This window comes from Thunnus thynnus, chromosome 9, assembly GCF_963924715.1.
Source record: "Thunnus thynnus chromosome 9, fThuThy2.1, whole genome shotgun sequence".
NCBI classification, from domain to species: Eukaryota; Metazoa; Chordata; class Actinopteri; order Scombriformes; family Scombridae; genus Thunnus; species Thunnus thynnus.
This window is the reverse complement of record NC_089525.1, coordinates 27336836-27363163: the sequence shown is the minus strand read 5'-3', so window position 1 is coordinate 27363163 and position 26328 is coordinate 27336836. Positions and strand designations below refer to the sequence as shown.

Below are 26328 nucleotides of genomic sequence, written 5' to 3'. Positions count from 1 at the left end.
CTGTTGCAGTTAGAGTTAATTTAACTATGTTTTATGACATTTATATTTATATTACCTCTACAAATATTTACTAATACTGCTACAGCTGATAATAATACAGATGGGTGACAAATTAAAGGAAAAACCAAAACAGGTCTGAATGCTTGACCCCTACAGTGAGGGGATATGGCGGCTCAGTTATGCTGTGGGGGGCATTTTGCTGGTTTGGGTCCACTTGTACGCTTAGAGGAAAGGGTCACTGCAAACTCAATTTACAGTAGTTCTGAGTGATCACCGTTATCCTATGATGAAATATTTCTATCCTGATGGGAGTGATCTCTTCCAGGATGACAATGCCCCCATCCATGGGGCACGGGGGGTCTCTGAATGGTTTGATGAGCATGAAAATGATGTGAATCATATGCTATGGCCTTTGCAGTCACCACATCTCAACTCAATTGAACATCTATGGGAGATTTTGGACTGTGTTAGACAGGGCTCTCCACCACCATCATCAAAACACCAAATGAGGGAATATCTTTTTGAAGAATGATGTTCATCCCTCCAGTAGAGTTCAGAGTCTTGTAGAATCAATGCCAAGGCACATTCAAGCTGTTCTGGCGTCATGTGGTGGCCCAACAACCTGACTAAGACACTTTATGTTGGTTTTTACTTTAATTTGTCACCCGTCTGTTCATTTATTTTTTTCATCATTTTATATGTAAAAATAGGGCTATGGATTATGACCTAAAATTCTTATCAATATTAATAGATTCACCTGGATTACAACAAATATGACAATGATTTTTTTCTAACATCAGTGCATGTATTTCCTTTCTCATGTTGGTTTGCTTCTGATATGTTTGCATCCTGTTGAATTACAGTATGACCAGTTAAAGATAATTGGCTGTTGGCTGTTTGGTTTGTTTAACTTCTGTAGATCTCATTACTTGTCAAGCCATAGCATAAAATATTGTGAAGTAAACATTTTCAAGTTCCTTCTAGTTCTCACAATAAATAGTAGGAGTTTTTGTACACAAAAACGCTAAACCAGAAATTGTCCCAGTGCTCACAGAAACACAGCATGTGGCAGACCTGTGCCACATTCTTACTTTGAACTCCTACCTTTTTGATTTCTCCCTGAAACAAACCTCTCAGCCTCCTTCCCAACATGTTAGAGAATGGTTATGTAACAGAGTAATGGTAGCAGAGGATGGTAGCACAGAAGTCATCTTTTATCTCTTTCTGGAAGGCAAACTGTCTTTGTGTCTGTTCCCTCTGTTGTTCCTCAAAGCTAATGGAAGCGAGGTGCACATCAGCAATGTGCACTTTGAGGACACCGGCGCCTATACCTGCATCGCCAAAAATGATGCTGGTGTCGACGAGGACATCTCTTCGCTATTTGTGGAAGACTCTGCGCGCAAAACTTGTATGTATAAGTCATGATGTCAGTCTCTGCTTTTATTCAAGCGATGATGCAAATGGAGCTCTTAATAATTTAGCCTGTTAGTTCTTAATAGTTTATATCCTTTAATGCAATGATAGAACCTCTGCAAGGGAAGTAATGGTGATACCATCTATATTCACCTTGTTTCCTGGTTTGGAAGCAGAACCAAATGTTCATGCACCCCTCCATCCACTCAGGAAGACATTTTTTGCCTTTCATATTTCATCGTCTTTATTCTGGCACACTAGGGCTGCAACTCATGATTATTTTCTTTATAATCAATTATTTCATATAATTGATTCATAATTTAGTCTACAAAATGTCAAAACATTGTGGAAAATTGCAAACAGTCCAAACTTAGAAAAATTGAATTTTCAATTATATAAAACAAAGAAATTTGTCACATTTGTCACTTTCACGCATTTTTGCTGGACAAATGACTTAAGATTAGTCTATTATCAAAATTGTTGATAATTTTGTCTTCAATCAATTTATCAACTAAAATTTAAGTAAATCAATTGTTGCTTCCAAAATTTCTTCTCTAGATGATGCTCAGCGCAGCAATTATTTGGAAGAATATTTAATGATTAAGATGATATTTGGAATTCATAGTCAGCGGTCAGTAACATCAGGTTTAACACAAGTAACCTTCATATTCAAGTTTGAAAGCACTTTTTGACACAAACAATTTCCTCTTGTCCCCAGGAATATAGTCTCCTATAGTAATTAACTTCACCTTTTCAGAAATGTCAGAATCTGTCTTTGGGGCTCAAGACCAGTTGTTAGTGCGTTGTACTTTCCTGTGGGTAATTAGGCTTCCCAAACAGCACATGCAGCAACTTTGCAGTCTCACCACACATCCCCCGTGCACGGTCCCACACCTCTGCCAGACCTGACATGTTTAGATGTCATCCCAGCGGTACGGCACTTCCTCCACCCAGCCTGTCACGCATCAGAGGATCATGCTCGGCAAGGTCAGAAGTCACTTGTGTGCTTTGAAGCTTTTGAAGCTCTAACGTGGGCCAAAATGGTGCTAGGAGTTGGATATTGTAGACCCTTTTTATAGTGAGCAACCCCACAGGACGGCAGTTCAAAGGGATGTCAGCAGACAGCCAGATGTGGCTGCACTATACATTACGAAAAAGGAGAGAAAAAAATAGACTTTACTGCACTGTTGTCTGGCCTGAATATCGGACTGACTGCATAATTGACCCACTCTAGTTTTAGCATAAGAATGCCACCCTGTATTCAGAAACTAGTTAAGTAAGCAAATGGGAGCTGACTTTTTTTCTTCCTTGGATTGGCTGAGCCTGAGGCTAATGTGGGGCATCAGCAAATACCATTAGCAGCCCTCAAACACTGAAACCACCACCTCTGCTCCTAAAAATAAACATCCTGACAAGTCACTTCATTCAGGAGGGAGTCTTGAGATTAGTTGTTTTGTAGAGTTTACAAACTTTATTCCAATGGCAATTAAGGCGTGTTGAATTAAATGACGTCTTGATATTAGTGATTTTTAGCATAGAAGATTTTTATTTCAAAATATCATCCCTATGTCTGTCGACAAATCACATGAAAAGACAAAAAACAGCTAATGTTTTTTTAACTGATTAATGGAGAAAAAATGCTAAAAAAAATGCTAAAAAAAAACAAACAAAAAAAAACAAAACATGCCCAGTTTAATTTCCCAAAGCCTAAGGTGATGTTGGTAAAGTTGTATTGTTTTGTCTGAGCAGTCCAAAAAGCAGCTGATCATCACATTGAAGAAGCTGGAATCAGAAAAATGTTTCACATTAGTGCTTGATGAATGTCTGATGTGACATCCTAATTTTTGATTACCAAAATAGTTGCTGAATCATTTTCAGTTTTTCAATATTTTGTGGCTCTCAGCCCCAAGTCCATTTGTTACTACTGAAGACTTACAAAACAAGTCATGAATATATACTTACTTCCTCAATAAAAAACTAAATAATTTCCTACTACAGCTGGGCACTGTAGTTTGTAGCAAATGTTACTCAAACAGGAGTAAATAGTGCATTTATTTGGGACTCTTTTGAGCCTCAGATTGGCGAGCATGTATTTATTTAGATGTAGTATGTGGGATCAACTCAAAATAAACTATAATGGCCGTGTTCATGGCAATGAACATGTCACCCAGTGGCCATGGTGTGGCTCATTAATGTTTTTTAATAGTTTATTTAACAAGGAGCTCTATGGCAAAGGAGAATAAACTATACAGTAACTAATAAACAATATCATACTATATAGAATCAAATCACTGATGGTTTTAGTCTTTTCAGTGGATTTTTTTGACAATATAAGTAACAGTGATTTTTTGCCAGATTTATCCTGAACCTTCAGAATCTGTGTTTGGGATAAGAAAGAAACAGAAAGAGGACTAAGATCAGATTTTCCAGCTTTACAGGTTTAACAGTCACAAGCCTTCAAAAAACTCCCTCATGAACTAAATGGAATCATCAAATAACGTATGTAAATAGCTCATGAAAACTACAAAGATGGTTCATACATGTTTGATATGGAGTTAAACTGTATTTTTCAACCCCCTACATAATTTATCTACCCTGCTGTTATTCTTTGTCATTGCAGTTTGCTTTGTGTAGCATATGTTGCTGTGATTTTCTGTCATGGTTTCCTTGACATATTAAATAGTTTTGTGGTTTTTTGGATTGATGCACCTGCAGTTTTGATCACAGGTGATTTAGTCTCTTTGGAGATCCGTTTGTTATCTCATGTGGCTTTGAAAATTGCATATCAAAGAGCGGATTTTCAGACTTCTTTCACAGCTGAAAAATGCTGCTAATTGGCATTGAATTTAATGTAATTCACCTTTTGTAATTGAGTTATTTCAGAGTTATTTCCAGGAATTTTCACTTTGCCTACCCCCTGTAATTATGATGAATATAGAATATCAGGACAAGGTGATAAAGAATGAACTTGTTAACTCCTTAGTGTGACCTGCCCAACTGGAGGGTAAAGCACTACTAACCACACCTTAACTTGGGTCCACCCAAGACTAGCCTCTGTATACAGGTCAACACACAGATAATGTTGTAAAAAAAATTAGACAGAAACATGGCTTCAAGTGCATTTGTATAAAAATGTATTTAAAAAGAGTAAGACTGTTGCAGTAAAACTGGAGGACCACTTTATAATGGTCAAAGCAGGTATTCAGATTTAAAATTGCACAATATGGAGATCCTAAAATGCCATGCTGGTTCCTCACACTACAAAAAAAAGGATACAATTAACAAGACAGGCTGGCTGTTGCAGGACCAGCCTTTATACAATTCTATTTTGCCACATGTTCACACCACCACACACACACACACACTATCACTGCAAGCAAACACCTCTAAGTATCGTGCAATACTTATCTGCATGCAGGTGCATCGCTAACCAAATGGCCAGCACCCCAACAGTACAGCCAACAGATACCAACACTAAATGAGTGAGTGCAAAGACGGCATTAGTACATTTAATAGGATTGAAAGGGCACAGTGGGTTCGTCTCACAAAACAGAAATAAACAATGCCAAAAATTAGTTAAAAATATGCTAAACCATAAGAGACAAAATAGAAGAAGATAGAATTAAGCAAAAACAAAAACAAAAGGCAAAACAAGCTGTAGACAAAATAGTAGCAAACTATCCTAAAAATAAAGAAAAGAAAAGTTATAAAAAAAATATCAAATTTCCTGCCTTCAATAGAGTAGATACTGAATTGTTTAATCCTACCTCTACTATGGCACATCTCAAATGCCCCCTCACTGGACACCTATATAGTAAAGAAACTTGTCATTTTTGTTAAAGATCAATACAAAAATAACAGCGTCTACCTCTACAGGTGGGATCTACCCTGTTTTCCACAACTCTGGATGCTCACTGCTGGGGTTATGTGTACTTGGCATTTGCAATGGTACTATTAATTCAAATATACAACTGGTAGTTTAACACAAAGTAGGATAGCGCACTACACATACCTCAAATAGAAATTCAAACCCCCTATCTGCCAGTTGAATGGCGTCGTGAAGATGGAAAGTGACAGCTAAGCAGAAAGGAAGAAGTGACAAAATGTGGCCGTGACCAGCCAGGTAAAAGTGGCTGGGAAGGGTCTAGACAGGTATAAGTAGGAGTAATATGAGAATCTCCTTGCTACATTAGCCATAAGTAGATAAGTCAGTAAAATTCAAACCAGACATGTTTCATGCACTCACAGCACCCTACCAGCTCTGTCAACGTCACATAAAAATCACACAAAAGAAGCATAGGACAAAGAAGAGACAGATTATCAGATTGCTCAGCTTTATAAGTGTAATTAGTTTAATAGTCACAAAAGGTCAAGTCAAGTCAAATTTATTTCTAAAGTGCTACAGTAGTCTAAAGTGCTTTTAACAGGTCCATCACAAAGTACTTTACAGTTGAGTGTGTGTGTGTGTGTGTGTGTGTGAGGTAACAGGGAAAGTGTGAGGTGTGAAAGAAAGTAGATCATAAACTATTGAGCAAATTGTGTCTACTCAGTCTAAAGGGGTTGTCAATGCGCAGAAAAATACTCACGACTGTCGATGTTTACACATTTATAATCACTTTATTGTTTTTCAATGTGTGAAATAAATTTACATCAGTTTATAGATAATTAGGAGAAACTTGGTATGATCAAATTTGCTCAAATTAATTTTAGATTTGTTAAAGTGTCAAAATATCTAACAAATACAATTGATTCTTTTTTTTTCCAAATGCAAGAGAGCAGATCACTTCAATATTGGTGTATAGGAGAAAAACAGACTAATGTTGGAGTGCAGCTTTGTTTATGGCTGAGCAACTGCTCATGTAAGAAGGTGAAACAAACAAACACAAAACTCATTAAATCTGTGAGAAGGGTACAGGTTTGAGTTTTGACCCTCTCTTGTTATTTGCATTATCTTGGCATTTGATTAGCCACTGGAGATGGACAGATATTTATATTGGGCTCTCCAATAAGGGGGCGGCTGGGTGATATGTTCTGGGAAATCTGCCAGCTGCCGTCAGTACATCAGTGTTTAGGCCAGAGCAGAGAGACTAGGAGAATCTAAGCTGCTCCTGGGTATTGTGATGTTCTGTGTTAACACAGCAAACTTTATCAGGCACAACGATTGTACACTGCAGCTGCTTTTACTTGAGCGATTGTTGTCTTGTTAGTGGATATTAATATGTTTAACAAGCCACTGTTAATACAGACAAAAAAATAGAAATAACACCAGTGGATTGGCACTTGGTACATTATAACTAGTGCAAAACAAATGATCTTCCAATGAATGTTTAGAACATGCAGCGCTGTTCATTTAGCTAAAGTTGTTGGATGTGTTACTTTAACAACACCCATCTGCAGTTTACACACACCCCGCTGCTCCATGCTCACATGCTCAGTTGGGATGCTGGCACACTTCAGTAATGGTGGCACTGCTGTCACCCAAAACATTCAGACATTCATATTCTGTAAATCTCACACTGAAATTATCAGCACTTTTTTTTTTTTTCTCACAAACATTTGAATTCTGAAAACCATCGGTTCTAGCTGGGGAGCTTTGTTGAATGTCATACCCATCTCTCTTCCCTTGTTTCCTCTTTGCAACTTCACCATGACTGTCTAATAAAGGCAAAAATGGCCAAACATTTTGAGCATTTATTCAAATATGAAAACCTTTTGACAGCTCCATCAATTAAAGGAAATTTAGTTCACACATTTTAGTGTGACTTTTCTCAAGTCCAAATCTAAAAACATACAACAGACAACCAAATTTATCTTTTTTATAAAGACACAAGCAAACAGAATAACATGAAATAAACATTTTATGTTTTTACTTACCCCCATCCCACCACAAAAACAATGCTGCCAGACAGAGAAAAGCAGACAACACACAGTATACTGTTTAGAATTACAAATAAACATGAGAAAAAAAAAATAAAGCAAGAAAGAAATAATGAAAAAAAAAAATCATGAAAAATACATTATCAGTCCAGTTTATCTGTTTTTTGGATTTTCAAGAAAAGTTGCCAGGTAACACAGAAATTCATAATTTTTCCCTTGATGAAATACCAAATAAAGGTTTCCTTGTATGCAAGTACTTCTTGGTCAAGGTAACCTGACCAAAGAACAGAACGAGGAAGACTGATTCTGCTTCAGGTCACCCATCAATTAATCCCAGCCTGTGCTCTACAAGCACCTCCGAATGCAGTTAAGTTAGAATCAGCACTCAGGTTTTCCAGGTACATCACTTGTATGATCACACAGCATTGGAAAATCTTCAGTGTATTTTTTCATAAAGCAACAGTATGAACATTTCCAGCTTCAAAGACTATTGTTATTCCTGCCTGTCCTTCTCTTTTCACTGTTCATTTTCCTGCCACAACACTTGTACACCCATTTGCATAAGCTACCCTCCCAGAAACGACATCTAGTAATGGTGAGGCAGAGGTAACCTGCATTTGTAAAACATTCACAGGCAGATGCCAAATGCAGCCAGTACACTTGAGATCACATTAGAATTTACTTATGTTTTAATAATACCCTTCACTGACAGAGCGAGAAACATAAGCAGTTAGCCAACCATAGACAGCAGCTGGCCTAGCTTTACCTTTTCAGAATAATGTCTCATCCTCAATGATCTTTTACCTTGTTTCACCGTCTCACTTCTCTCCGAACCTCAGTGACTGGTGGCCTCTCGCTGACCTCCGCTGTTCATATTCATCAACACTCGTACACTAGTGAAGCAAAGCACAAACTTTCAGTTTTTCACCAGCAGTGACTATTAGTGCAGAGCCCGTGTGAACTCCATCCCTTCGCTGGCAATAACTCTCAGACGGGAGGAAGACTGGTTGTGGGTTAATTGATAGCAGAGGTCACACTGCACAAACTCACTTCATCCACATCTTCAGCCAGGTCAAGATAAAGAATAGTATCACAGGAAATGTTCAGGCAATTTTTGATACTGGTGCCAATACTAAAAAACATGCTGTTTACTTACACCTATGTCAGTTCTCATGCAGGCCTTAACCAACCAAGAGTGCCAAAAATCAATCAATAGTCAGGTTAAGAGCATCCGTGTCCCCCACTTATGTCACATGCATTACAGTCATGTCAGAATCCTCATTCAAACTCACAGACTTGAGTACATCAAATCCACATTAGCTCCATATGGCATCATGTTCTGGCCAGAGAGCCTCTGTAAAGTCATTGCTCCAGTTATTACCCATTTACAGAACAGCATCTGGTTTGACATCCTGAGAGGCTACAGGGAGAAATATGGAGAGAAAAATGTTTTTGATGTAGATCTGAACTAAACACACCAAACCATGATATATAAACGTTATCATGTCTAAAATAATACATTTCCTTAACCATTTTAAAGCTATTTTTAAAGCTACAAAATTATTCTGTCTCTAATTAATGTAACTTCCAAAATACATTTAATAGGACACAAGCACAACACAATCACGTGCTAACACACAGATGTGTAACCATGTTTAGACACTTTAATGACATGAGCATTTCTCTAAAAAAATAATTGACTCATTAGGACTTAATCCAGTGATCATGAGTAATTTGCTATATAATCATCATGCCGCAGGACCCAAAAAACAGTTAATAGTAAGAGTTAAAAGCATCTTTTTCCAGTCAGAAGATTTTTCATTATTTTCATTTGCTACTGTTTTGTCTCCCCACATATTCAAGCTGTAGTCCTGTTGGTTCTCTAGCTTTGGCAAGAAAACCAGCGATGTTCACAAGTATTAAATGAATTATCTTTGGGCTCATGAAAAAGATATGCACATCATTAAAATGAGTGGCATAGCCGAATTGTGGCTGCTTTCAACCAAGAGCTCCATACTCTGATCCCATCGAAATTCTGATGCTGTTGGGCATGTTGTGGCGCCAGACTACCCTTGATCTAACACCATTGATCTGAAACACACAGAGATTCAAATGACATATTGTGATTATACTTGGAAATGTTTTAGAAATCTGACTTTGTGGAAAGTAATGATCTCATTTTGTGAAATCATTGTGTTTATGACGTGCCTCAGGCTTCTCATTCAAGCACCTAAATAAGAGAGAGCCGAATAACTAACTAAACCAGTTGACAAAGGGCTGAATAAGGTATTATTAAAGGAGATGAACTGAAAAACATGATTTGATGAGCGAGGCATGAATGATCGTCTTTAGATGAATTCACCACCAAGGAGCATGAAGGTCAGAACCTTTTCTTCACAGGCGTAGCACTAAAGTGAATTGTTTTTCTCTCAAATTTACCCAAGCACTTTGTTGTTTGGGAAAACCTGAGCAGTCACTATTCTGAGATCTCTTTAACAAAGTCTGTCACCAGCAGGCAGAGCACCATCCATCTCTGACAGTCTGCCGCTAAACTGGCATAAATATCTGCCCTTCACAATGTGCCAATTATTTCTGCAGTGTCAGAGGATCTGCAAGGCTTTGTTGCTTTAGTCTCCCCACTTTGTTATGACTCTACATTATGCTGCACTTCATGCCTCATATCAGAGACCTGCAGAGCACTGTATTACTATGTATACTGGCTCATGCTGCTGCCCCCTTGCCCTCTTTTACTGAAGTATCCTTCTGGACTAAATAAGGAAATTATAATTATAGAATTATTCGTAGAGCTATTATTGTTAGAGGAAGTCTGCCAACTCCATTTCAAAGAGTGATGACATTATTGTTTTAAGTGACACTTGTTCTTTCAGTGACTGAATTGATGAAGAACTTTGCATTTTTCCATGTCTAACTTTCTTTCTTTTTGACTTTGTGCATAGATAATCTCAATATAAGGTGGTCTTTATCATTATGTGGGCAATTAACTCAGCAGTTATGGTTAGTTTGCATGTTTGCCTGAGACTAAAGTTGCACTGTATGCATTTTTCGTAAGTGGTTCTCATTAAAGGGGTAATTAGCATAGAGGACACAACATGGTGGTTTCACTGGCATCTGGTTTTTGGTCATTGTGATGTAAAGCCCAGTTCAGACCAAAGATTCACGACAAGATGAGTTGAAACTCACAACTACTTGCAATGTGGCGGTCTGCAAAACCTGCCAGTTTACACCAATGCCACTAGACAAGATGTTATATCGTCTCCATAGCAACAACTTCGTACTTCCATTCTATCTGGTGGCTTATCAGGTTTTTTTTTGTGGCTGGATATAATTTGTATCATCTTAAAATATGAATGAGGATAGTAATGGTGAGTTACTTGCTACCATTGCATTTCTAGCCTTGATGAAACGGCAACAACATGAAAAAAAAATGAAAAAAGAGAGAGTCGAGGCTTTCTTTTCTCCCATCCAAAACTCTCCTATTTCGACCAGCCAACAGATTGCTGACATGACCAGCTGACTTCACTACGAGCTGATTGGCTGTTGAAACAGGCGATGTGCCCTGCGTTCTAAAACCAGCCACTAACAACTTGACAAGCTGAGTCGCAGGCAACGCCATCCCAACCAGATCCAGAACCAGACAAAACACTTCTATGGCTCATAGTGGAAGGAAATCACACACAGACTTTATTGTTTACTTTGTTTAGTTTGGAGGACTTGTTGAGTGAGACAGCATCAGAGTGAGAAATAGGGACAGAACTGCCCATCAAAATATCTGTGTACATTCCTGCTTTGCATCCTACTCTGGTCTCCACTCACGACTCCAGTATATTCTCCTTACTGTACTTTATGCTTTATGACTCATAGTGAAGGTCCATTAAGTAATAGATGACCTTTATGTACCTCAGCAGGAACAGGGAGTCTAGAAACTGTAGTGGGCTGGAGAGTGAGTTTGAGTGTTGCACAGTAAAACATCTCCACTCAGTCAGTTTATTATGGAGACTAAAGATCTTATTTATTGAAGAAAAAGTGACAAATCTGCAGACGAGTTGAGATTATTTCACCAGGCATTATTTTCTGGTTCCAACATCCAATTGCTCTGTCGCGTGTCAAACTAACTCGACTCATTTCAACATATTTCCTGAAACAAGGAAAGCTGCATGGGGTTATCTCATCCCATTGGAAGAATTTTCTTTTCTTTTATTTAAGAAAGTCTACATATGACACAAAATGATACTTTGAAATGTAGAAATTTCCAAACTTGGCAAATAATTGTTGGATTGGTGTCACTGATTAGTAACCCTCTCAGCTCCCTTGCAGATAAATTATGGGTGTTTCATCATTGCCTCTTTAATCAATATCTATTGTTTTATAATTAATAACTGTGCTGTCTATGCTCCATATGCTTCTTTCTGTGCTTTCTACCACCTCCTCTATCCTATGCCATCTTCTGCATACTCCACTGTCTTTATTCTTTACTCTTTTATAGTGTTTCGCAAGCATTTTCTGACATTTAGCAGTTCATTGGGTTTTGTTCCAATCAAACACAGCACTGGCTGATTTCACAGATTCAGGCAGAGAGGAAGATCTAATCAGTGAAATCCTCTGGTGAGGTAATTGGTTGGAACAAAGCCCTGCAATCTCCAGGGCCTCGACGGCACACGGATGAGAACCTCCGCTCCACACCAAAAGTCTTCACAAAACCGTTTTATTCTACACTGTCCGCCATGCAGTCTGCTCCATATCCTCTGAATAGAGAAGATCAGCTCGTGCCAAAATAGCGTCCATGTTTCCATCAGTGGTGTCCCTCCCCATCACAGCGGGCTTTCACACAGTGTTGGACACGCTGTCAGCAACAAGGGGCTCTAACCAGGCAGTGACGCTATCCACACTGTCTGCAGCCCACCGCCTGTCGACTGAGTTTCATGCTGAAGGCTTTGTGAGATGAATATTGTAAATCCAGTGGAAAGTTTTTACCGCCTTTAAGCCCTGGTTACAACATGACAGCATATGAATCTTTCTGTCGACGCGTTCTCTAAAAGGGCGATGAACTAATATCAGTGATAAGACTACTGATATTTTTAAATAAGTAATCAAATCAAAACATAACGAGCAGTGTGAACAAAGCATGCACACAAAAACAAACATAGGGTTAGCAATTTGTTAAATATTCATATAATATTTTTAAAACAAGTAAATAAAACTTAAAGGTTACATATAGGTCAAGGGTGATGTAGATGCAGTCACCACAAGTGGCACCCTAACTCTTGTAAAAATGTAATATCATGAAATTGTACATATTATGGAGCAAAACAAACAAAAGACACCATTATTAATCTGATCATTTTAAAAGCCATTATTTATTGGATGAAATAATAAAAACTGAGCTGTAGGTGTTTCCACATCAATTGCACAGATGGATATTTCTCTCCAATTTCAGTTTTTGTTTGTGATGAGAAACAACACTTTTTTATTATTTTTTATATATTTTTCAAGCTTGGATGTTTTAAGCTCTGTCTAGTAACTCCAACATTTTCTCAAAACTCTCAAGGATTTTTCTCCAAGGATTAAGTCTTTTGAATACTTTTCCCCTTAAAGAGACGATACAGACTTCAGTCCTCCAAAGGCTTCCAGCTCTAATTCTACTGCAGTCATTCCTGTATACTCTACCTGACTGTAAATAGTACTGCCAGGTACTTTCTGTTGAAGTTAGCCTTCAGTCTTCAAGCTACTTCAAAAGATGCAACACGGAGTTGCTAAATGCAACCAAAAAAAGCTGTTAAAAATCCAGAGAATTTGCTGGTTGAAGAATGTATGGGTAAAATATAAAACCTGAAAGACTGCTTGCACTGTCAGAAACTTGATCAATAGGTGAGCACAGTAAGAATGTGCAGAGAGGCCAGTACTTGTAGTATCTGTATTTGTTGGGGCAGCAAAATTATTTGTATTTGTATTTGAATAAAAGAAAAAAATAAGGTTTTTGTTTTTACTACATTAGTTTTAGGATATTAAAGTGTTGAAGTATTGAAGTGCCCTTCAATAAACATTTTTACAAAATGGGCTCCCATACTAGGTCTCGAAGTCCAGTTTCCCAGACCATGAACATCTGCACTGACCAGTGAGCCACAGCTCAGCTCCACCAGGCAGACAGATCTGCAGCTAGTTATGCATTCATGACACAGAGACAGACAACAATTTAAACTTGCTATGTTATGAGTCCCAACCTGCATCCTGTTATTTGACATGTTTTTTTTTTTTCCTTCCCGAAAACAAATATCTTAAAAAATATTTGCATGAAATAAATATTTGTAAACACCCACTAGGTATACTTCTCTGAATACCATATTCGAATTTGGCTCCACCTCTCGCACAAAGCACTGATTGCTGATATGTTTTCATTAGTGTTCAGGTTAACATTAGAAAGGCCAAGCCACTATCAGTTGGCAGCTGCTTTGAATAAGATGTAAATATTACAGTTTAAAATGACCTTTCTCGACTTCTCCTTGACTGTATAAACCATAATTTTTATATTTTGCAAATCATGCAAGAAAATTATACCTTGTAATTCTACTAACCTTTTAAGACTTAATTTCATAGCAACCTATTAGACTCTCAAAAACTCACTTTTTAGTGTTGAAGCAAAAAAAAGGTCTATCACACGGGATCATTAGTTGCCTATTAACCCTTTTAAAGTTTTTTTTTAAGCATTTTGTTTTTTAAGAAAATCAGTAAAGAATTACCTGATTCTGAATAGAAATTGAAAAAAAAGGAACTGTTGCATACTTCCTTGAAGGAGAATCAATAAACAGAAAATTATCCTCAGAGATAATTTCAGAGAGCAGAACTGGAGAAAAAAGGAAAGATATTAAAAAAGTGAACACTTGAGAGCTGAACTGAAGTTACTTTTATAGACACCATTGATATGGATATATTTCTGCTGATCTTCAGGTTTACAGGATCTGTCAAAGAGCCAAAGCGGGGGGTCCTGAGGCATCTTAATCCAGGCCTGGGTGTACTTTAAATGGGTGTTGGCAGGTGCATCTAAAATCCTACTGGCATAGCTGCAGTGATGGATATACTGTGTGGTGTACCTACCCTGCATGTTATCAGTCATTGCACTGACAGGATATTTGCTTTGCTTTGTATCAATGGAGATGAAGAAAAAGCAAAAGCAAAACAGAGAGGAAGAAAGATTTTTCTCCGTTTTTAGTAGCATTTAAGCTCTGCGTCTTCACTAGAACTGGCTACAGCAGTGAGTGGGCACTTGTCACAGATAAAATATTTGTGCTGTGCTTATAATTAAATCATAACCTAAACACACTGCTTTGGTCAGTGTTGCCAAGAAACTTTTAGGATAATCCCTGGAAGAAAGCAGCAAAAGCCTGCAAACCCAAGGCAGTCATCCTGAGTTACATTTTGCATTTGCATCCACTGTGATCCAATTACTCTACCTATATTATGCATTCGCTGTCTACTGCCATGCCACTATGGTGAACACCACAGGCTGTTTGGCCCACTGTCGCAGCAGCGTGCTCTTGTAAACAAATTGAATTTATGTAACCTTGCTGACGGGAAGGAACTGCAGAGTCCAGGCTGGCTGGTGAGCGTGGTGTTCCCAGTGTTTGGAACCTAGTGGAAACACAGTTATTATGGCCAGAAAGAGTGAACTCACCGCCTACAGTGGCAGCCAGCTTGTTTTGTTATATGGATGATGAAGTTGATGTATGGGTCCCTTGTATGCGCAGAACAGCCACAGTCTTTCTGCCAAGTGATGAATAGCATCAATACTGTGGGCTATTGGAAAAGACCCGGGCACACAAGATCTCATCTCAACTCCTCTTTTCCATTTTCTCCATTTTCCATTTTTGGCACATCTCAAATAAATTGTATTGTTTTTCTTTTTGTTTTGTCCTTGCCGTCCTTCCTTACTTCCTTGTCCCTCTATCTATAAACCACTCCTTTTGTGTAACTTTTAATGAGCTAAAAGGTATGCAAGAGTGCACTGGAAGCACTTGACAAAGCACTTTTGAAAGATTAAGGTTGACTAATGGCACTGTGGTGCCTAGTTGGCTTTGTCTCCCCCTTTTCTTTCTCTGAATCGGTCCACCCAAGCAAGAGGCTGAGGGAATGAGTATTGCAATAGAGGTGAGATTAGAATCGGTTGTGAATTGGGCTGGAGATTGGTTTGTAGACTGAAAACGCCTGAAAATGGAAGATGGAATGGAAGCAGAGGGAAGACTAGGGGACAGATGAACAATGAGAGAGAAGGTCACAGTTAAAAAGAGAGTGTAGAAGAATTTGCTCTGATATTTGCATGAAAAATAACTTTATAATGGCCCAAGATTCTCCTCTTGGTACATCACTCTTTAGTGAAATAATTTGAAGTAATGGCATCTTTTCTCTCAGAGTCCCCAGTGACTGCTTCGAGAGCCAACAGCTGGTGTGTGTTTTAGGTCGCCAATTAAAGCACTCAGGGTGTTATGTGGCTTTCATTTCATATCATTCTGTATGTCTGCATGTCACCTCTAAATGAATTTAATGAGAAATTACCTGTTATGGGAGCCAAAACTGGTTTTGCCACTGAAGAAGGAGCACACTAATCCCTCCTAATGACTTATGATAATCATCTGAGCCTGAAACCTGTGGACTACTCTGGGGTGTCTAAGGCGGCTTATCCATAACACTCATATTGACGGATGATCATCTGATGCTGAAGCTTTTTTTGAGGGTTTTTTCACCTCACTCCACATAAGCTTACTAGACTTGCAGTGTCCAAAAATCATAAAGTGTTTTACAGTAGTTTGTTGACTGCACTCCATTTTCCAGTGTTTGGTATCAAATTATTTCCAAGCAGAGGGCTCTATCGATTGTTTGTTGCACTAGGTGTCAGAGAGACAGTTTCCATAAAACTTTCATGCAGTCTGCTTTCCTCTTTGCCTCAACAGGAGTTAGTGTTTGGGTGTTAGCGCTCACAAAGGGACCCTATTGATTCTTGCATTTATTTTCACCCGTGCTTTCCTCTTTTTCTCCCTCACAGTGGCAAACATTTTATGGCGAGAAGAAGGTACGTCTAGGCTGCTTCTGCTCCACTATAGCATTCATTAAACTGAGCTAATTGAATTTTTGTAATAGGGTTACTGAACTGTGATGAGAGGGATTAAATGATTTGATGCTTTGAAAGTAGATAACAATGTTGTAGGCTTATTTCCGTTGCAAATGTTCACACTGTGGAGTCTCATCTAGTCTATTTCAGGTATGTACCAAAGCTGTTTTCTTCTCTCCTACAGGTCTTGGCATCGGAAACATGTTCTACGTGTTCTATGAAGACGGCATAAAAGTCATCCAGCCAGTGGCATGTGAGATACAACGGCATATTAAGCCCAGTGAGAAGCTGTTGGCTCTGCAGGTGAGTGGTTGGACAAGAGACACATTCAGCTGTTTTTAAAGTGACTCATTTTAACAGTGATTCATTTTAAGCTGGACTGGAACCCACCAGGTACCTGTGAGAGTAAGAGCTGTGAGGAAGAGTGCTTTGGCTTTGCTGTTGGCATGGGTCATCCTTTTCTATCTACTATAGAACTGCAAAGCGAAAAGGAGCTCAATTCCCCATTTGAACGTTTTCTTTTAATAATATCCTCACTGTTCCTTAACATAGAAACATGGGAGTCTCCTGGATAATATAACGATGACATAGGTTGATGTTATAGCAGTCAGTCTTAATTAGTTCCACTGTTTTTCTAAGGAATCAGATTTTTTCGGTATCCTACAATACCTTGATCCTCAGCTGCCATCGCTCTCTAGGGGAATCAGAGCTGTGGCAAATTCAGAACAATTTGTCTTTGTAATTGGGAACAAAATGCTGCACCGGAATTTATTTCACATCAACCTTAAATCTTAAAAAAGTGAACTGACTACAGGATGTTTAAGTGTAATGTTTAACTTTAGCTTTCCATTACTGGTCTGGTGCTTTTAACAGAGTTTTAAGCTTTGTGATTGAATGTTTTAACCAAAGTACTCCTTGGAAGTCAGAGTTGACTTTTGAACTTATAACTGCACTTATCCACATACATATTTTATTTAATAGTGAATCAATGTGTCATGTGAAAGGGATTGCACATCGTGACAAACTCAGTTTCCCACAGCTCTACACAGAGTTTATTGATATGTTTATTTATTGAATGGGATAGTGTGCAGTTTGAAACATTGAAGATGCACTGCACCAGAGTTAGCTCGAAGCTAATTTGCTTTCAGTTCATTGCTTGGGTTTTTCAGCTCAAAACTTTGCTCTCATCAACCTTGTCTCCAGCGTCAGAAAGAACCTGTTTTCAGCAAAACAGCTCTGATAAACCACCCTGCACTACCTTCCCAGCACCAAATGTCAGACAGACAAAGTTAGCGACAAGCCAGTGAACAAATACAAGCTTAGCTAGAGAGACAAACATTATTTTTCCAGGAGTTGGTGGCAACCTAAATTATTTCTTTTCAACATATTTTATAAAGATTTTATCAGGCCCAGTCTGCCTGGCTTCTTGTAGAAGACTAAATAATAAATCATTTCTTAGAGGTCTTGTGGCAGCAGCCAACAGAATGTTTCACTCAAAGGTTAAGAACTTTTGAAACAACCAGGTGAGAAATTGGGATAAAACAACAACCAGCAACTCCCAGAGTATAGAGTAGACTGTACAGCTTTCCAGCTCCACATGCTCCACTCTCATTCAAAAGGTTAAAGCATTCTCAAAGTTCAGTCAGCCAACTCTCATGGTATTTAATATTTCATATCATTACTGTAAGAGATTATAGAGTAGTTAATGTTTGGCATCTAGGTTCTGACCTTATCACTTGGTGCAGCAATCACATAAGCACACAGAGAGAGATTGGAGAGTGTTGATAAACATCCCTCCCCTTCAGGATAAACTACAAGCAGATTCTACAAGTAGATGCTGTAGTGGAGATGGGGGTGATTAAATGCTGTGTGTAATGTCTGACGATTTCCAGTCATCCAGGTCATGGTATATCCAGAAAAGGCCAAGTCAACAGCAACTGGACTTTCTTAAGATTATTAAAGACATTCTTACTCTCATACAAAAGCCAAAAGGCTGAGGAAGTCTTTTGGATGAGAGGTGAAATGTCTTATCCTATCTATTACTATAACACTGTAAGTAATAGGAGTGATAATGCAGTGAGCAGTGAAGATGAGCATGAGTGTAAATAGACCGCCTTATTACAAAAGGTGCATAGAGTATAGTGTGTCTGCAAGCTCTACTCGAGTTGAACTGGCTGAACTTGTCTTGTTTTATTTCTCCCTCAGTGTTATATTGTATTATTTCCATACATTATTAAATGTGTACCGATGTGACATAAACATTTGATATTTTACCATGAATCAAGAAAAGATAAAAAACTTTTTTTTATAGGTTTTAACAGTGAATTCCTGTGGGGAAATAGGAAGGTGTGTTTTTGAATGACAAAATGTACACCGTAACTCATGATGAGAATTATTATTCGCTGGTCTTGACAAGTAACACTTGAAGTGTCAGCTACTGAAATCAATCATTAGCAGTCAGTATAGTTTGCACGGGGATTTAGTCCAGATTATTATGCAAATACCGCTGAGCAAGTAAGGATTCTGCATCCAGCTGAAGAAAAGGCTTTACTGTACATGACGGAATATCTGTCTTCTTATCATATAAATGCTTCACTATGTTCATCGGCTAGTTGGATGCTGAGCAGGTAGTGGACAGCTGGTTTATCAGAGCTTTTTGCTAAAACAGCTGCAACAGTGGGCTAAAATACCTCTATGTCAAAATTCTCCATAGAGCTGAAAGGATATTTCTCTGTGGGCTCATCACTAAGAGCAACTCCTTTCATAGTATACCGTGTCATTTTTTTTCATCGTAAATATAAAAAAAATATTGATTAGTGCAGCTGTAATTGATAGTGAGACGTGCTCTTTTGTTCAGTATTGCTAGCTCACAGAAAATGATACCCTGCGGAATCTGGAGCCACCTTTCACTCTTCAGCCAGTTTGATTCAATTCATTGAAAGACCACATGGAGTCAGAGGGGGTTACACCTCTCTGCAGAGTCTTTATACCCAGACTCCCCGCTGAATCACAGTTTATTGCTGAAGCTTTCAAAGCAGCTCGCTGATAGATACCTGTTGGATTTACATGTGTTCTTGAATGGACACTTTCCTCTGAGCTGCCTTTCATCCAGGAACCTGCACTGATTGGATGGCTGTTATACATAAAGCAATGCCATGAATGCACAACAATCAGCCGAGCGATCCTCTGAGATGTGTTTTCGTATTAGGATATCAATCACTGCAATTGCTGTGATGCCAGTTCCAGTGCTGTCTTGGGGATTGCTGTGTGGAAAACATGAGCCTGTTCCCAGCATGGCGCTCACGTTTTCTCCATCGCAAAGGAGCATTGATTGATTTGTTTATGGTAATCGCACAGCCAATCTATTATCCTTAACTGCTATATAGAGTGTTTTACTGTGATACATTCAGTATCAGGCAAAACACTGTGATGTCCCATTGTAGTTAAATCAGTCAAAGAAGTATCTTTATTTTGTTTTCCTCTACAGACAGATGAATGTTTTTGTCCCTGCCAAGATTGTTGCGTGGGTTATTAGTGATTCTTTTTAAGTTAAACACAAAGGAGGGTATTATAGTTATGTACTGGCAATGTGATATACAGTATATATAGGTATATATGTGTAGGGCTTAGCTTTTATTTTCATTTCAAAAGATTTTTTTTTCCTTTTTAAAACAGGTAAAAATGGATACAGATCAATATTATGTACAATAACTGGATTGAAAAAAATCCCCCTTGAAGACCAAACACTGTATGTTTTGTTGTTTTATAGACTTCAAAGGAGTTGCGTGTAATCAACAGCGCATTTATACTTCCTCTCAATTTTTCTTGTAATTTTCTATGACCAAAAGCATTTTCTGAGCTTTTAGTTTTCCAAGAGGACTTTGTTTACTCTAAACTGTGATGATTAACATCTCGGTACAGAAGGAAACACAATTTGTGAATGCATGAGGACATACTGTGACATCCAGGTGAAAATCTGTTAAATGAGCCTCAAGGGATGTGCTTTATTTCTTGTCTGATGAAGCCATGCTTCAGTGTGATGTAATTATATGTAAAAAGTTTATTTCCAACCGAGTTATCTGTTGAAATATACTGAAATCAACATTACGTGCTACGTTTAAAGCAGTTTGGATTGAGACCATAGAGATGCACCTTAGGAGAATAAAAGTGCTTGTAAAGTTCCTATTTTGACACTTTGGATGTTGATGCTTCACTGTTTTCTTCAGTTTTCCTCCCCAAAGACGGCTGATGTTATCTCCAAAATATATTAGCCCTACCAATCATCCAGTGACTTAACTGGGGAATATCAGAACCCTCATATTTTTCAACACAGCTCTTTAAATGTCATCATCCGCATTCACAAGTATGAAGATCATTTGAAAAAATATCTCATGCTAATATTTCTTGGTCTCTGTGAAGATATATAGTATTGTATTGTTGGTACTTAATGTCGTATGCATTAAGGATTTTAATGAATCCATGAAAAATGAATACTGTTCTGTATCTGGAGAGTGTAGACATTTCCATAATAAAGGGAAAAAAACATATCTGCAGTCTTCAGAAGCTCTCAGTTACTACATAAATCGCATACATGCTATGCACCCACACACATACAGACATATGCAACACACATAAACACAGGGAGGATTACAGCCGCCTCCATTCACACCCTCAGCTGGGCATCAGATGCTCGATTTCTCACCTCTTAAAGGTGCAATAAGTACGATATTTACAGTCCCAGAGCAGAAAATGACCACAGTGTGGGTCTGCAGGGGTTTCATAAGGTTCAATACCAATGACTCAACAATAAGTTCAGCAAGTGCAGGGATTTCTGGCTTTTATGACTGACTTTGCCAACCTGTTTTAGATCAAGCACGCTGACAGATTGTGCTTTCAGCTGGACACTTCCATACATTACAGATACAAAGAACTGAAAACCTTGTTATTAAGCAAAAAATGCCAAAGCACTGTCATTGTTTTAGCATTTTGCATCTTGAAATGACCTTAACTTGATGTTATTGTTGCATGTCTGCCCAAATTAACCATCTTAACCTTCCTCTATAGAGAAAATATAGGGGACAGAATGAGTGGGGGGCTGCACAAGAGATGAGAATAAATTTCTGTCAGTGTTGCTGTAGCTCCACCTCATCCCCAATAGAGTTCAATGAAGTTCCTGCATTACCTCGTGCCCTTCTGACTGAGAGAAGTAGGCCTGTGGGACGGCACCTGTCACTGGACTGCCTGTGTGGTTGTAAATATGGGAAAAGGAGTTCATCCTGGCATGCCAGAGCCCTTCATTCATCCTTGCTGGCCAGCAGCTCCCTAAATCGGCCCACAGAGTCTGGAAAAGGCGACTGGGCAGAGACTGGAGGCTTGGAGGGCTGGGGAGGAGACGAAGGGGAGGAAATCTCCAGAGCCAGAAGGCCGGTTAAGGTTCACAGTTAGCCTGGAAGGCGAGAGCTGCCAGGACTGGAAGCTGAACAGCCACAGATCGTCTGCAGGCTTTGTTCTGTGGATTACGTGTGGACAAATGGGAGCGATTACAGAGATTTTGCAGGACCTCGCAAAGCTAATTTATCTAAGTTGGCACGATAACATGACTCGCATCAGCATAGGTGATAAGACTGCAAGTAGTAAACAACACAGAATAACGACTAGACAAAGATAATTGTTTTTTAATGAGACGTATTTCCCTGCTATATGAAAAACAATTAGTTGACAGCGTGTATGTGTGCTTTGTCTTTTCCAGGAGGAGGTGTGTCCCTCTGCAGCAGGAGAAACAGTCCAGAGGTGCGTGTGGTCATCAGCGGTCAACATCAAGGACAAGTTTATTTATGTGACACAGCCAACCTTGAATCGAGTGCTCATTGTTGACATCCAGTCTCAGAAGGCTGTCCAGGTAATTTTCAGACTAAACCGGGAAACCAGGTTCATGTTCATGTTTTGCCAGCAACTCTGCAACATATGTATTATATGAGAAGAGTTAACAATTTAACACAGAGCAGGAACAAATGTAATATATTTCCTGTTTGTGCAACTGTAAAAGTGAAGGTTCTTTCTCACAGAAATGAAAATCTGCCTTCATCTCTGCCAACGGACCTCAAGGTTGCTAGAGTCAAGACTATTTTTTTCCCTTCTCCTTGACTTATTTTGTCACACAGTTATACTAAAAATAATTAAATGTTCCCACATCAATTGAACAACATATTTCACAGGAAGGTTTGATAAGTTGTTACTTTCTGTGATTGATTTTGCTGAATGAAGGACACATTTCTCTCATCAAATGACACCCTTTGACTCAGGATTCATTACGTCACAATACATTGTCCTTCATCCAGAAACCCAGTTATTTGAGAGCACTGGACTCATACATTCTCTGAGTTTTACTCATCTAAACATTTTCCAAACTTCTTGGAAACGGCAAGCACATTAGGTATGCCTGGACTTAAAATATTCTACTTGAATAATAATTTAGTGGAACACTACACAAGAGTGAGTGCCGTGTTGTGGTGTGCTAATACTGGCACTGGTGAGCTTCAGAGGTAGGCAGGAGGCTACATGCCATACATGTGTTGACTGTGAATGACACTTCATTATGTCAGTAATAAACTATAAACTGCTGTTTACCGTAAAAATCACAGCTACTGTAACATGGACAACCTTGATCATCTTTTTGCTTTAAAGCTTTTAGTGTCTACACGCTTAAAACACACTTTAAATATGGTCAAAAGATGTGCCTGGAGGATATGCAACATTATAAAAGTTAAATTTTAAATGTTTTGAGCTGCAAGGAGTTGTACATAACAGTCAGCTCAATATCACTAAAGACCAACATCTGTTCTTATAAGGCCTATTTTCTGTTCAGAGTAACTGGTGTTAGCTAACATTTAATATAGTTATTAGTTTGCTTGTGGTTAGTAACGTTAAACAATTCAAATTTGGCTAAATAGTTGAGATGATGCATATTTTTCCTCTTTATTGGCAACGGTTACTAAGGTGCTTAGAATCAGTCAGTTGGTTGCTCGGTAACAGTTGTAAAACACAGCTGAGTAGTAAGAGACATCCACGCATTCATTACAACCTTTGTCAGCCAATCATAACGCAAGGTTTATGTATGTGTCGATTACAGCCCATTCATGTTGTTTTAAACTGCCACTGAGGCAGGGCCGTGCACAGACATTTTGGGGGACAGGTGCTCAAGCAAAAAAAAAAAAAAAAAGGGCACTGATATACATGAATTCACATTACACTTCTGTTGGGTCGTCTCATTGATCAGCAGGCAGTGCAGTGACGATGCCGCTGCAGTAGGAACACACATGCACACGCACATGCACACAAACATACATGCATACGCGCACACACACACACACATACACATACACAGTGAGTGGAGAAATCAACCGGAGCAACTTTGATCAATTTTACAATCAGTAGGGAATAAATCAAACTGTCAAACTGCGTCTCCTCAGAACAAACTCTGCAGTTTTTTAAGAATAAAATCATCCTGAACTAGATCTAATCTACACTTTTACACTCAGGAAGTAAAAGTTCATCAGGTTGACCTTTGTTCACCAATAAATTCAGACTCTTTCTCACAGTGGAGACCCCTCAGAGAATAAAAATTAAAATTAAATCAGTCTCGTTGTCCTGCTTCTGCCGGACCAGAGAGGAGACTGCAGACAGAGACGGGACGGAAAGAGGAGGAAGAGGGAATCGTACAACCTTAAAGATGGCTGGCAGAGCGTGATTTAAGTGCAGGGTGTGAAGGGGGAGGAGGGGGAACTGCTCTGGTGACATCTTAAAGCCTGTCTCCCCTAAAAGCCCTTGGAGCCTGAATACTGCTGCTAACAGAAGAGCTGCTGACACAGGAGGAGAGGAGAGGAGAGGAGAGGAGAGGAGAAGAGAGACATCCAATATGATTGCATAGACTATTAACCGCGTAATGCATATTTATTTGTTTCAGTTGCTGACAAAGGAACTAACTAACCTACCAGAGTTAATTCATTTTCATTGACAATGCTATTTTATGCCAGACTAGCTTGCTTGTTGTTAATCTTAATAGTGCGCTATCACCTACCGTAAATTATGCTGTACTGAGATGTTTTTGAAAAAACAAAAAAAGACTAATAGTAAAAAAAACTATTTTATTCTTTAAGTTGTTTTGCTAACAAATCTCTTATTAAACCTTTTATTTCTCCTTATTCTTCTCCTTATTCTCTTTATTAGCAAAGAGCAATGTAGCATTCAGGTAGAAGTCTTCTCATTTTTAGCCGGTGCTGACCATGTCTTTTGCTGGTTAGGAAAAACATAACTGGTGGCAGATTATATCAGATATATTTAAATGTTAATTTGATAATGTTTAAAATGCAGCTTTGTTCTTGTCTGCTTAAAGTGCCTTCTGCAAGCTAATGTCTGTACTTACCAAAGATGGTTTGTGAGGAGAGAAAAAAAAGTAACCCAGTAACACTTTATAATTGTGACTGGACTGTATGCTTTTATAGATCAACAAGACCAACTTGTTGACTTGGTGAGAACTTAACATGTCATATCAATTTAGGAGAGTTGGTTCAACTTTTATAAAAATCATCTCAATACTTTGATCTTATCAACTTAATAATTTGAATCAGGACCTCCAGTATTTGGATCAACTAGCTTGTGAGAAATAAGGTTTAAAAGTAAGTAGTTGTTCCAGTGTATCAGATTTCATCATCTGTTGCTGCTAGTCTCACTTCTACAGGTTGTGAACATCAATCAGGGTGCCATTCAAAAATGTTTCTGCTTTCTCAGCACACAAAAGCTGATTAAAGATTCAATAATTTGATGCTGGATTTGGATTCAGTGCTACTGAACACTAACCCTAGTTTGATTACACATTATAGGACTTTGTATGATCTGGTTCCTCTTGTGCTGAATTTATCTATATGACAAACTGTTTTAGGTTTCTCATTTGTCTGAAAGTTTGGCAGTTCTGTTCCACAGGCAATCTAAAGTGCTGCTTTTTGATGTTTGAGATCAGCTTTCTCACCTTTAGTTCAGCTGCAAAGACCTAAGCCCTGATCTATTTCATACATACTGCAACTGTCAAGACCTACACTTTACCTTCACATTGATGTGGTGACCAAGTAACCCTGGCACCCACCTCTTCATGGATAGTGTAACCTGGCAACCCCTCACAGATACTGTAACACAGCAATCCCTGCAGTTTTCCTCACAGATGGTATAAAAAGCAATCCCTCAAAGACTCTGCCACCTTGCAGCACCATTTATTTTGCTGGGGGAATTTTATTTTGCGAGTCTGGCTCAAAAAGTAGCACTGTTCCTGCCTGACAACATTCAGCACATCTCTAGTGAGCAACGTTCAGTTAAATCATCGGTGTCAGTGGGTTTTCGGGTGTGTCAGGTTAATCCAGGGTTGCTCAGATCCCTGCAGATGTTTCTGACACCATGATGGCTGTTTACAACTCACAGGCCTCTCAGGGACCTGCCAGTGAGCAGGTTGGTGTCCCAGAGATTGTCACAAGCTCATTATTCAGTCGCCTGGAGGTTAAGCTTCATTGCATTATATTAGCAGTTGTTAATTAACCACCTGAACCTGTCTCTTGTCTGGAACAGTAAGAGACACAAGCTCTGGTTTTGGTTTCCGTCCTTTCCATTTTCTCATCGAATTATTAATATGATTGACATGTGTAAAGTAATAATAATGAACTAATTTTGTTCTTGAAACTTGTCACCAATTAAATGCATGGTGAAGACTATTTAATGAGCAGATTGTATTTTGTGTGTTAAAACCAATTAATTGCCAATTGCACACGGATAAAAGTTTGAAGTGGCTGTAACGTTTTTCCTGCTTCATTTCTGACACATCCACAGTCAGCACTGAAGTTACAAGAGCATATTGGCTACGGATCTTGATAATCCTC

General features: G+C 38.7%; 1 protein-coding gene across 1 annotated transcript in view; it reads left to right on the top strand.

Annotated features, from left to right (window-relative positions):
- The window catches only part of fstl5 (follistatin-like 5), a 178020-nt gene that overhangs the window by 139033 nt on the left and 12659 nt on the right, over positions 1-26328 (top strand). Inside the window, exons 10-13 of the mRNA XM_067599913.1 lie at positions 1274-1408; positions 16343-16369; positions 16593-16711; positions 22158-22307. Coding sequence (XP_067456014.1) covers positions 1274-1408; positions 16343-16369; positions 16593-16711; positions 22158-22307 — 431 coding nt within the window. The remainder of the gene's footprint in view (positions 1-1273; positions 1409-16342; positions 16370-16592; positions 16712-22157; positions 22308-26328) is intronic.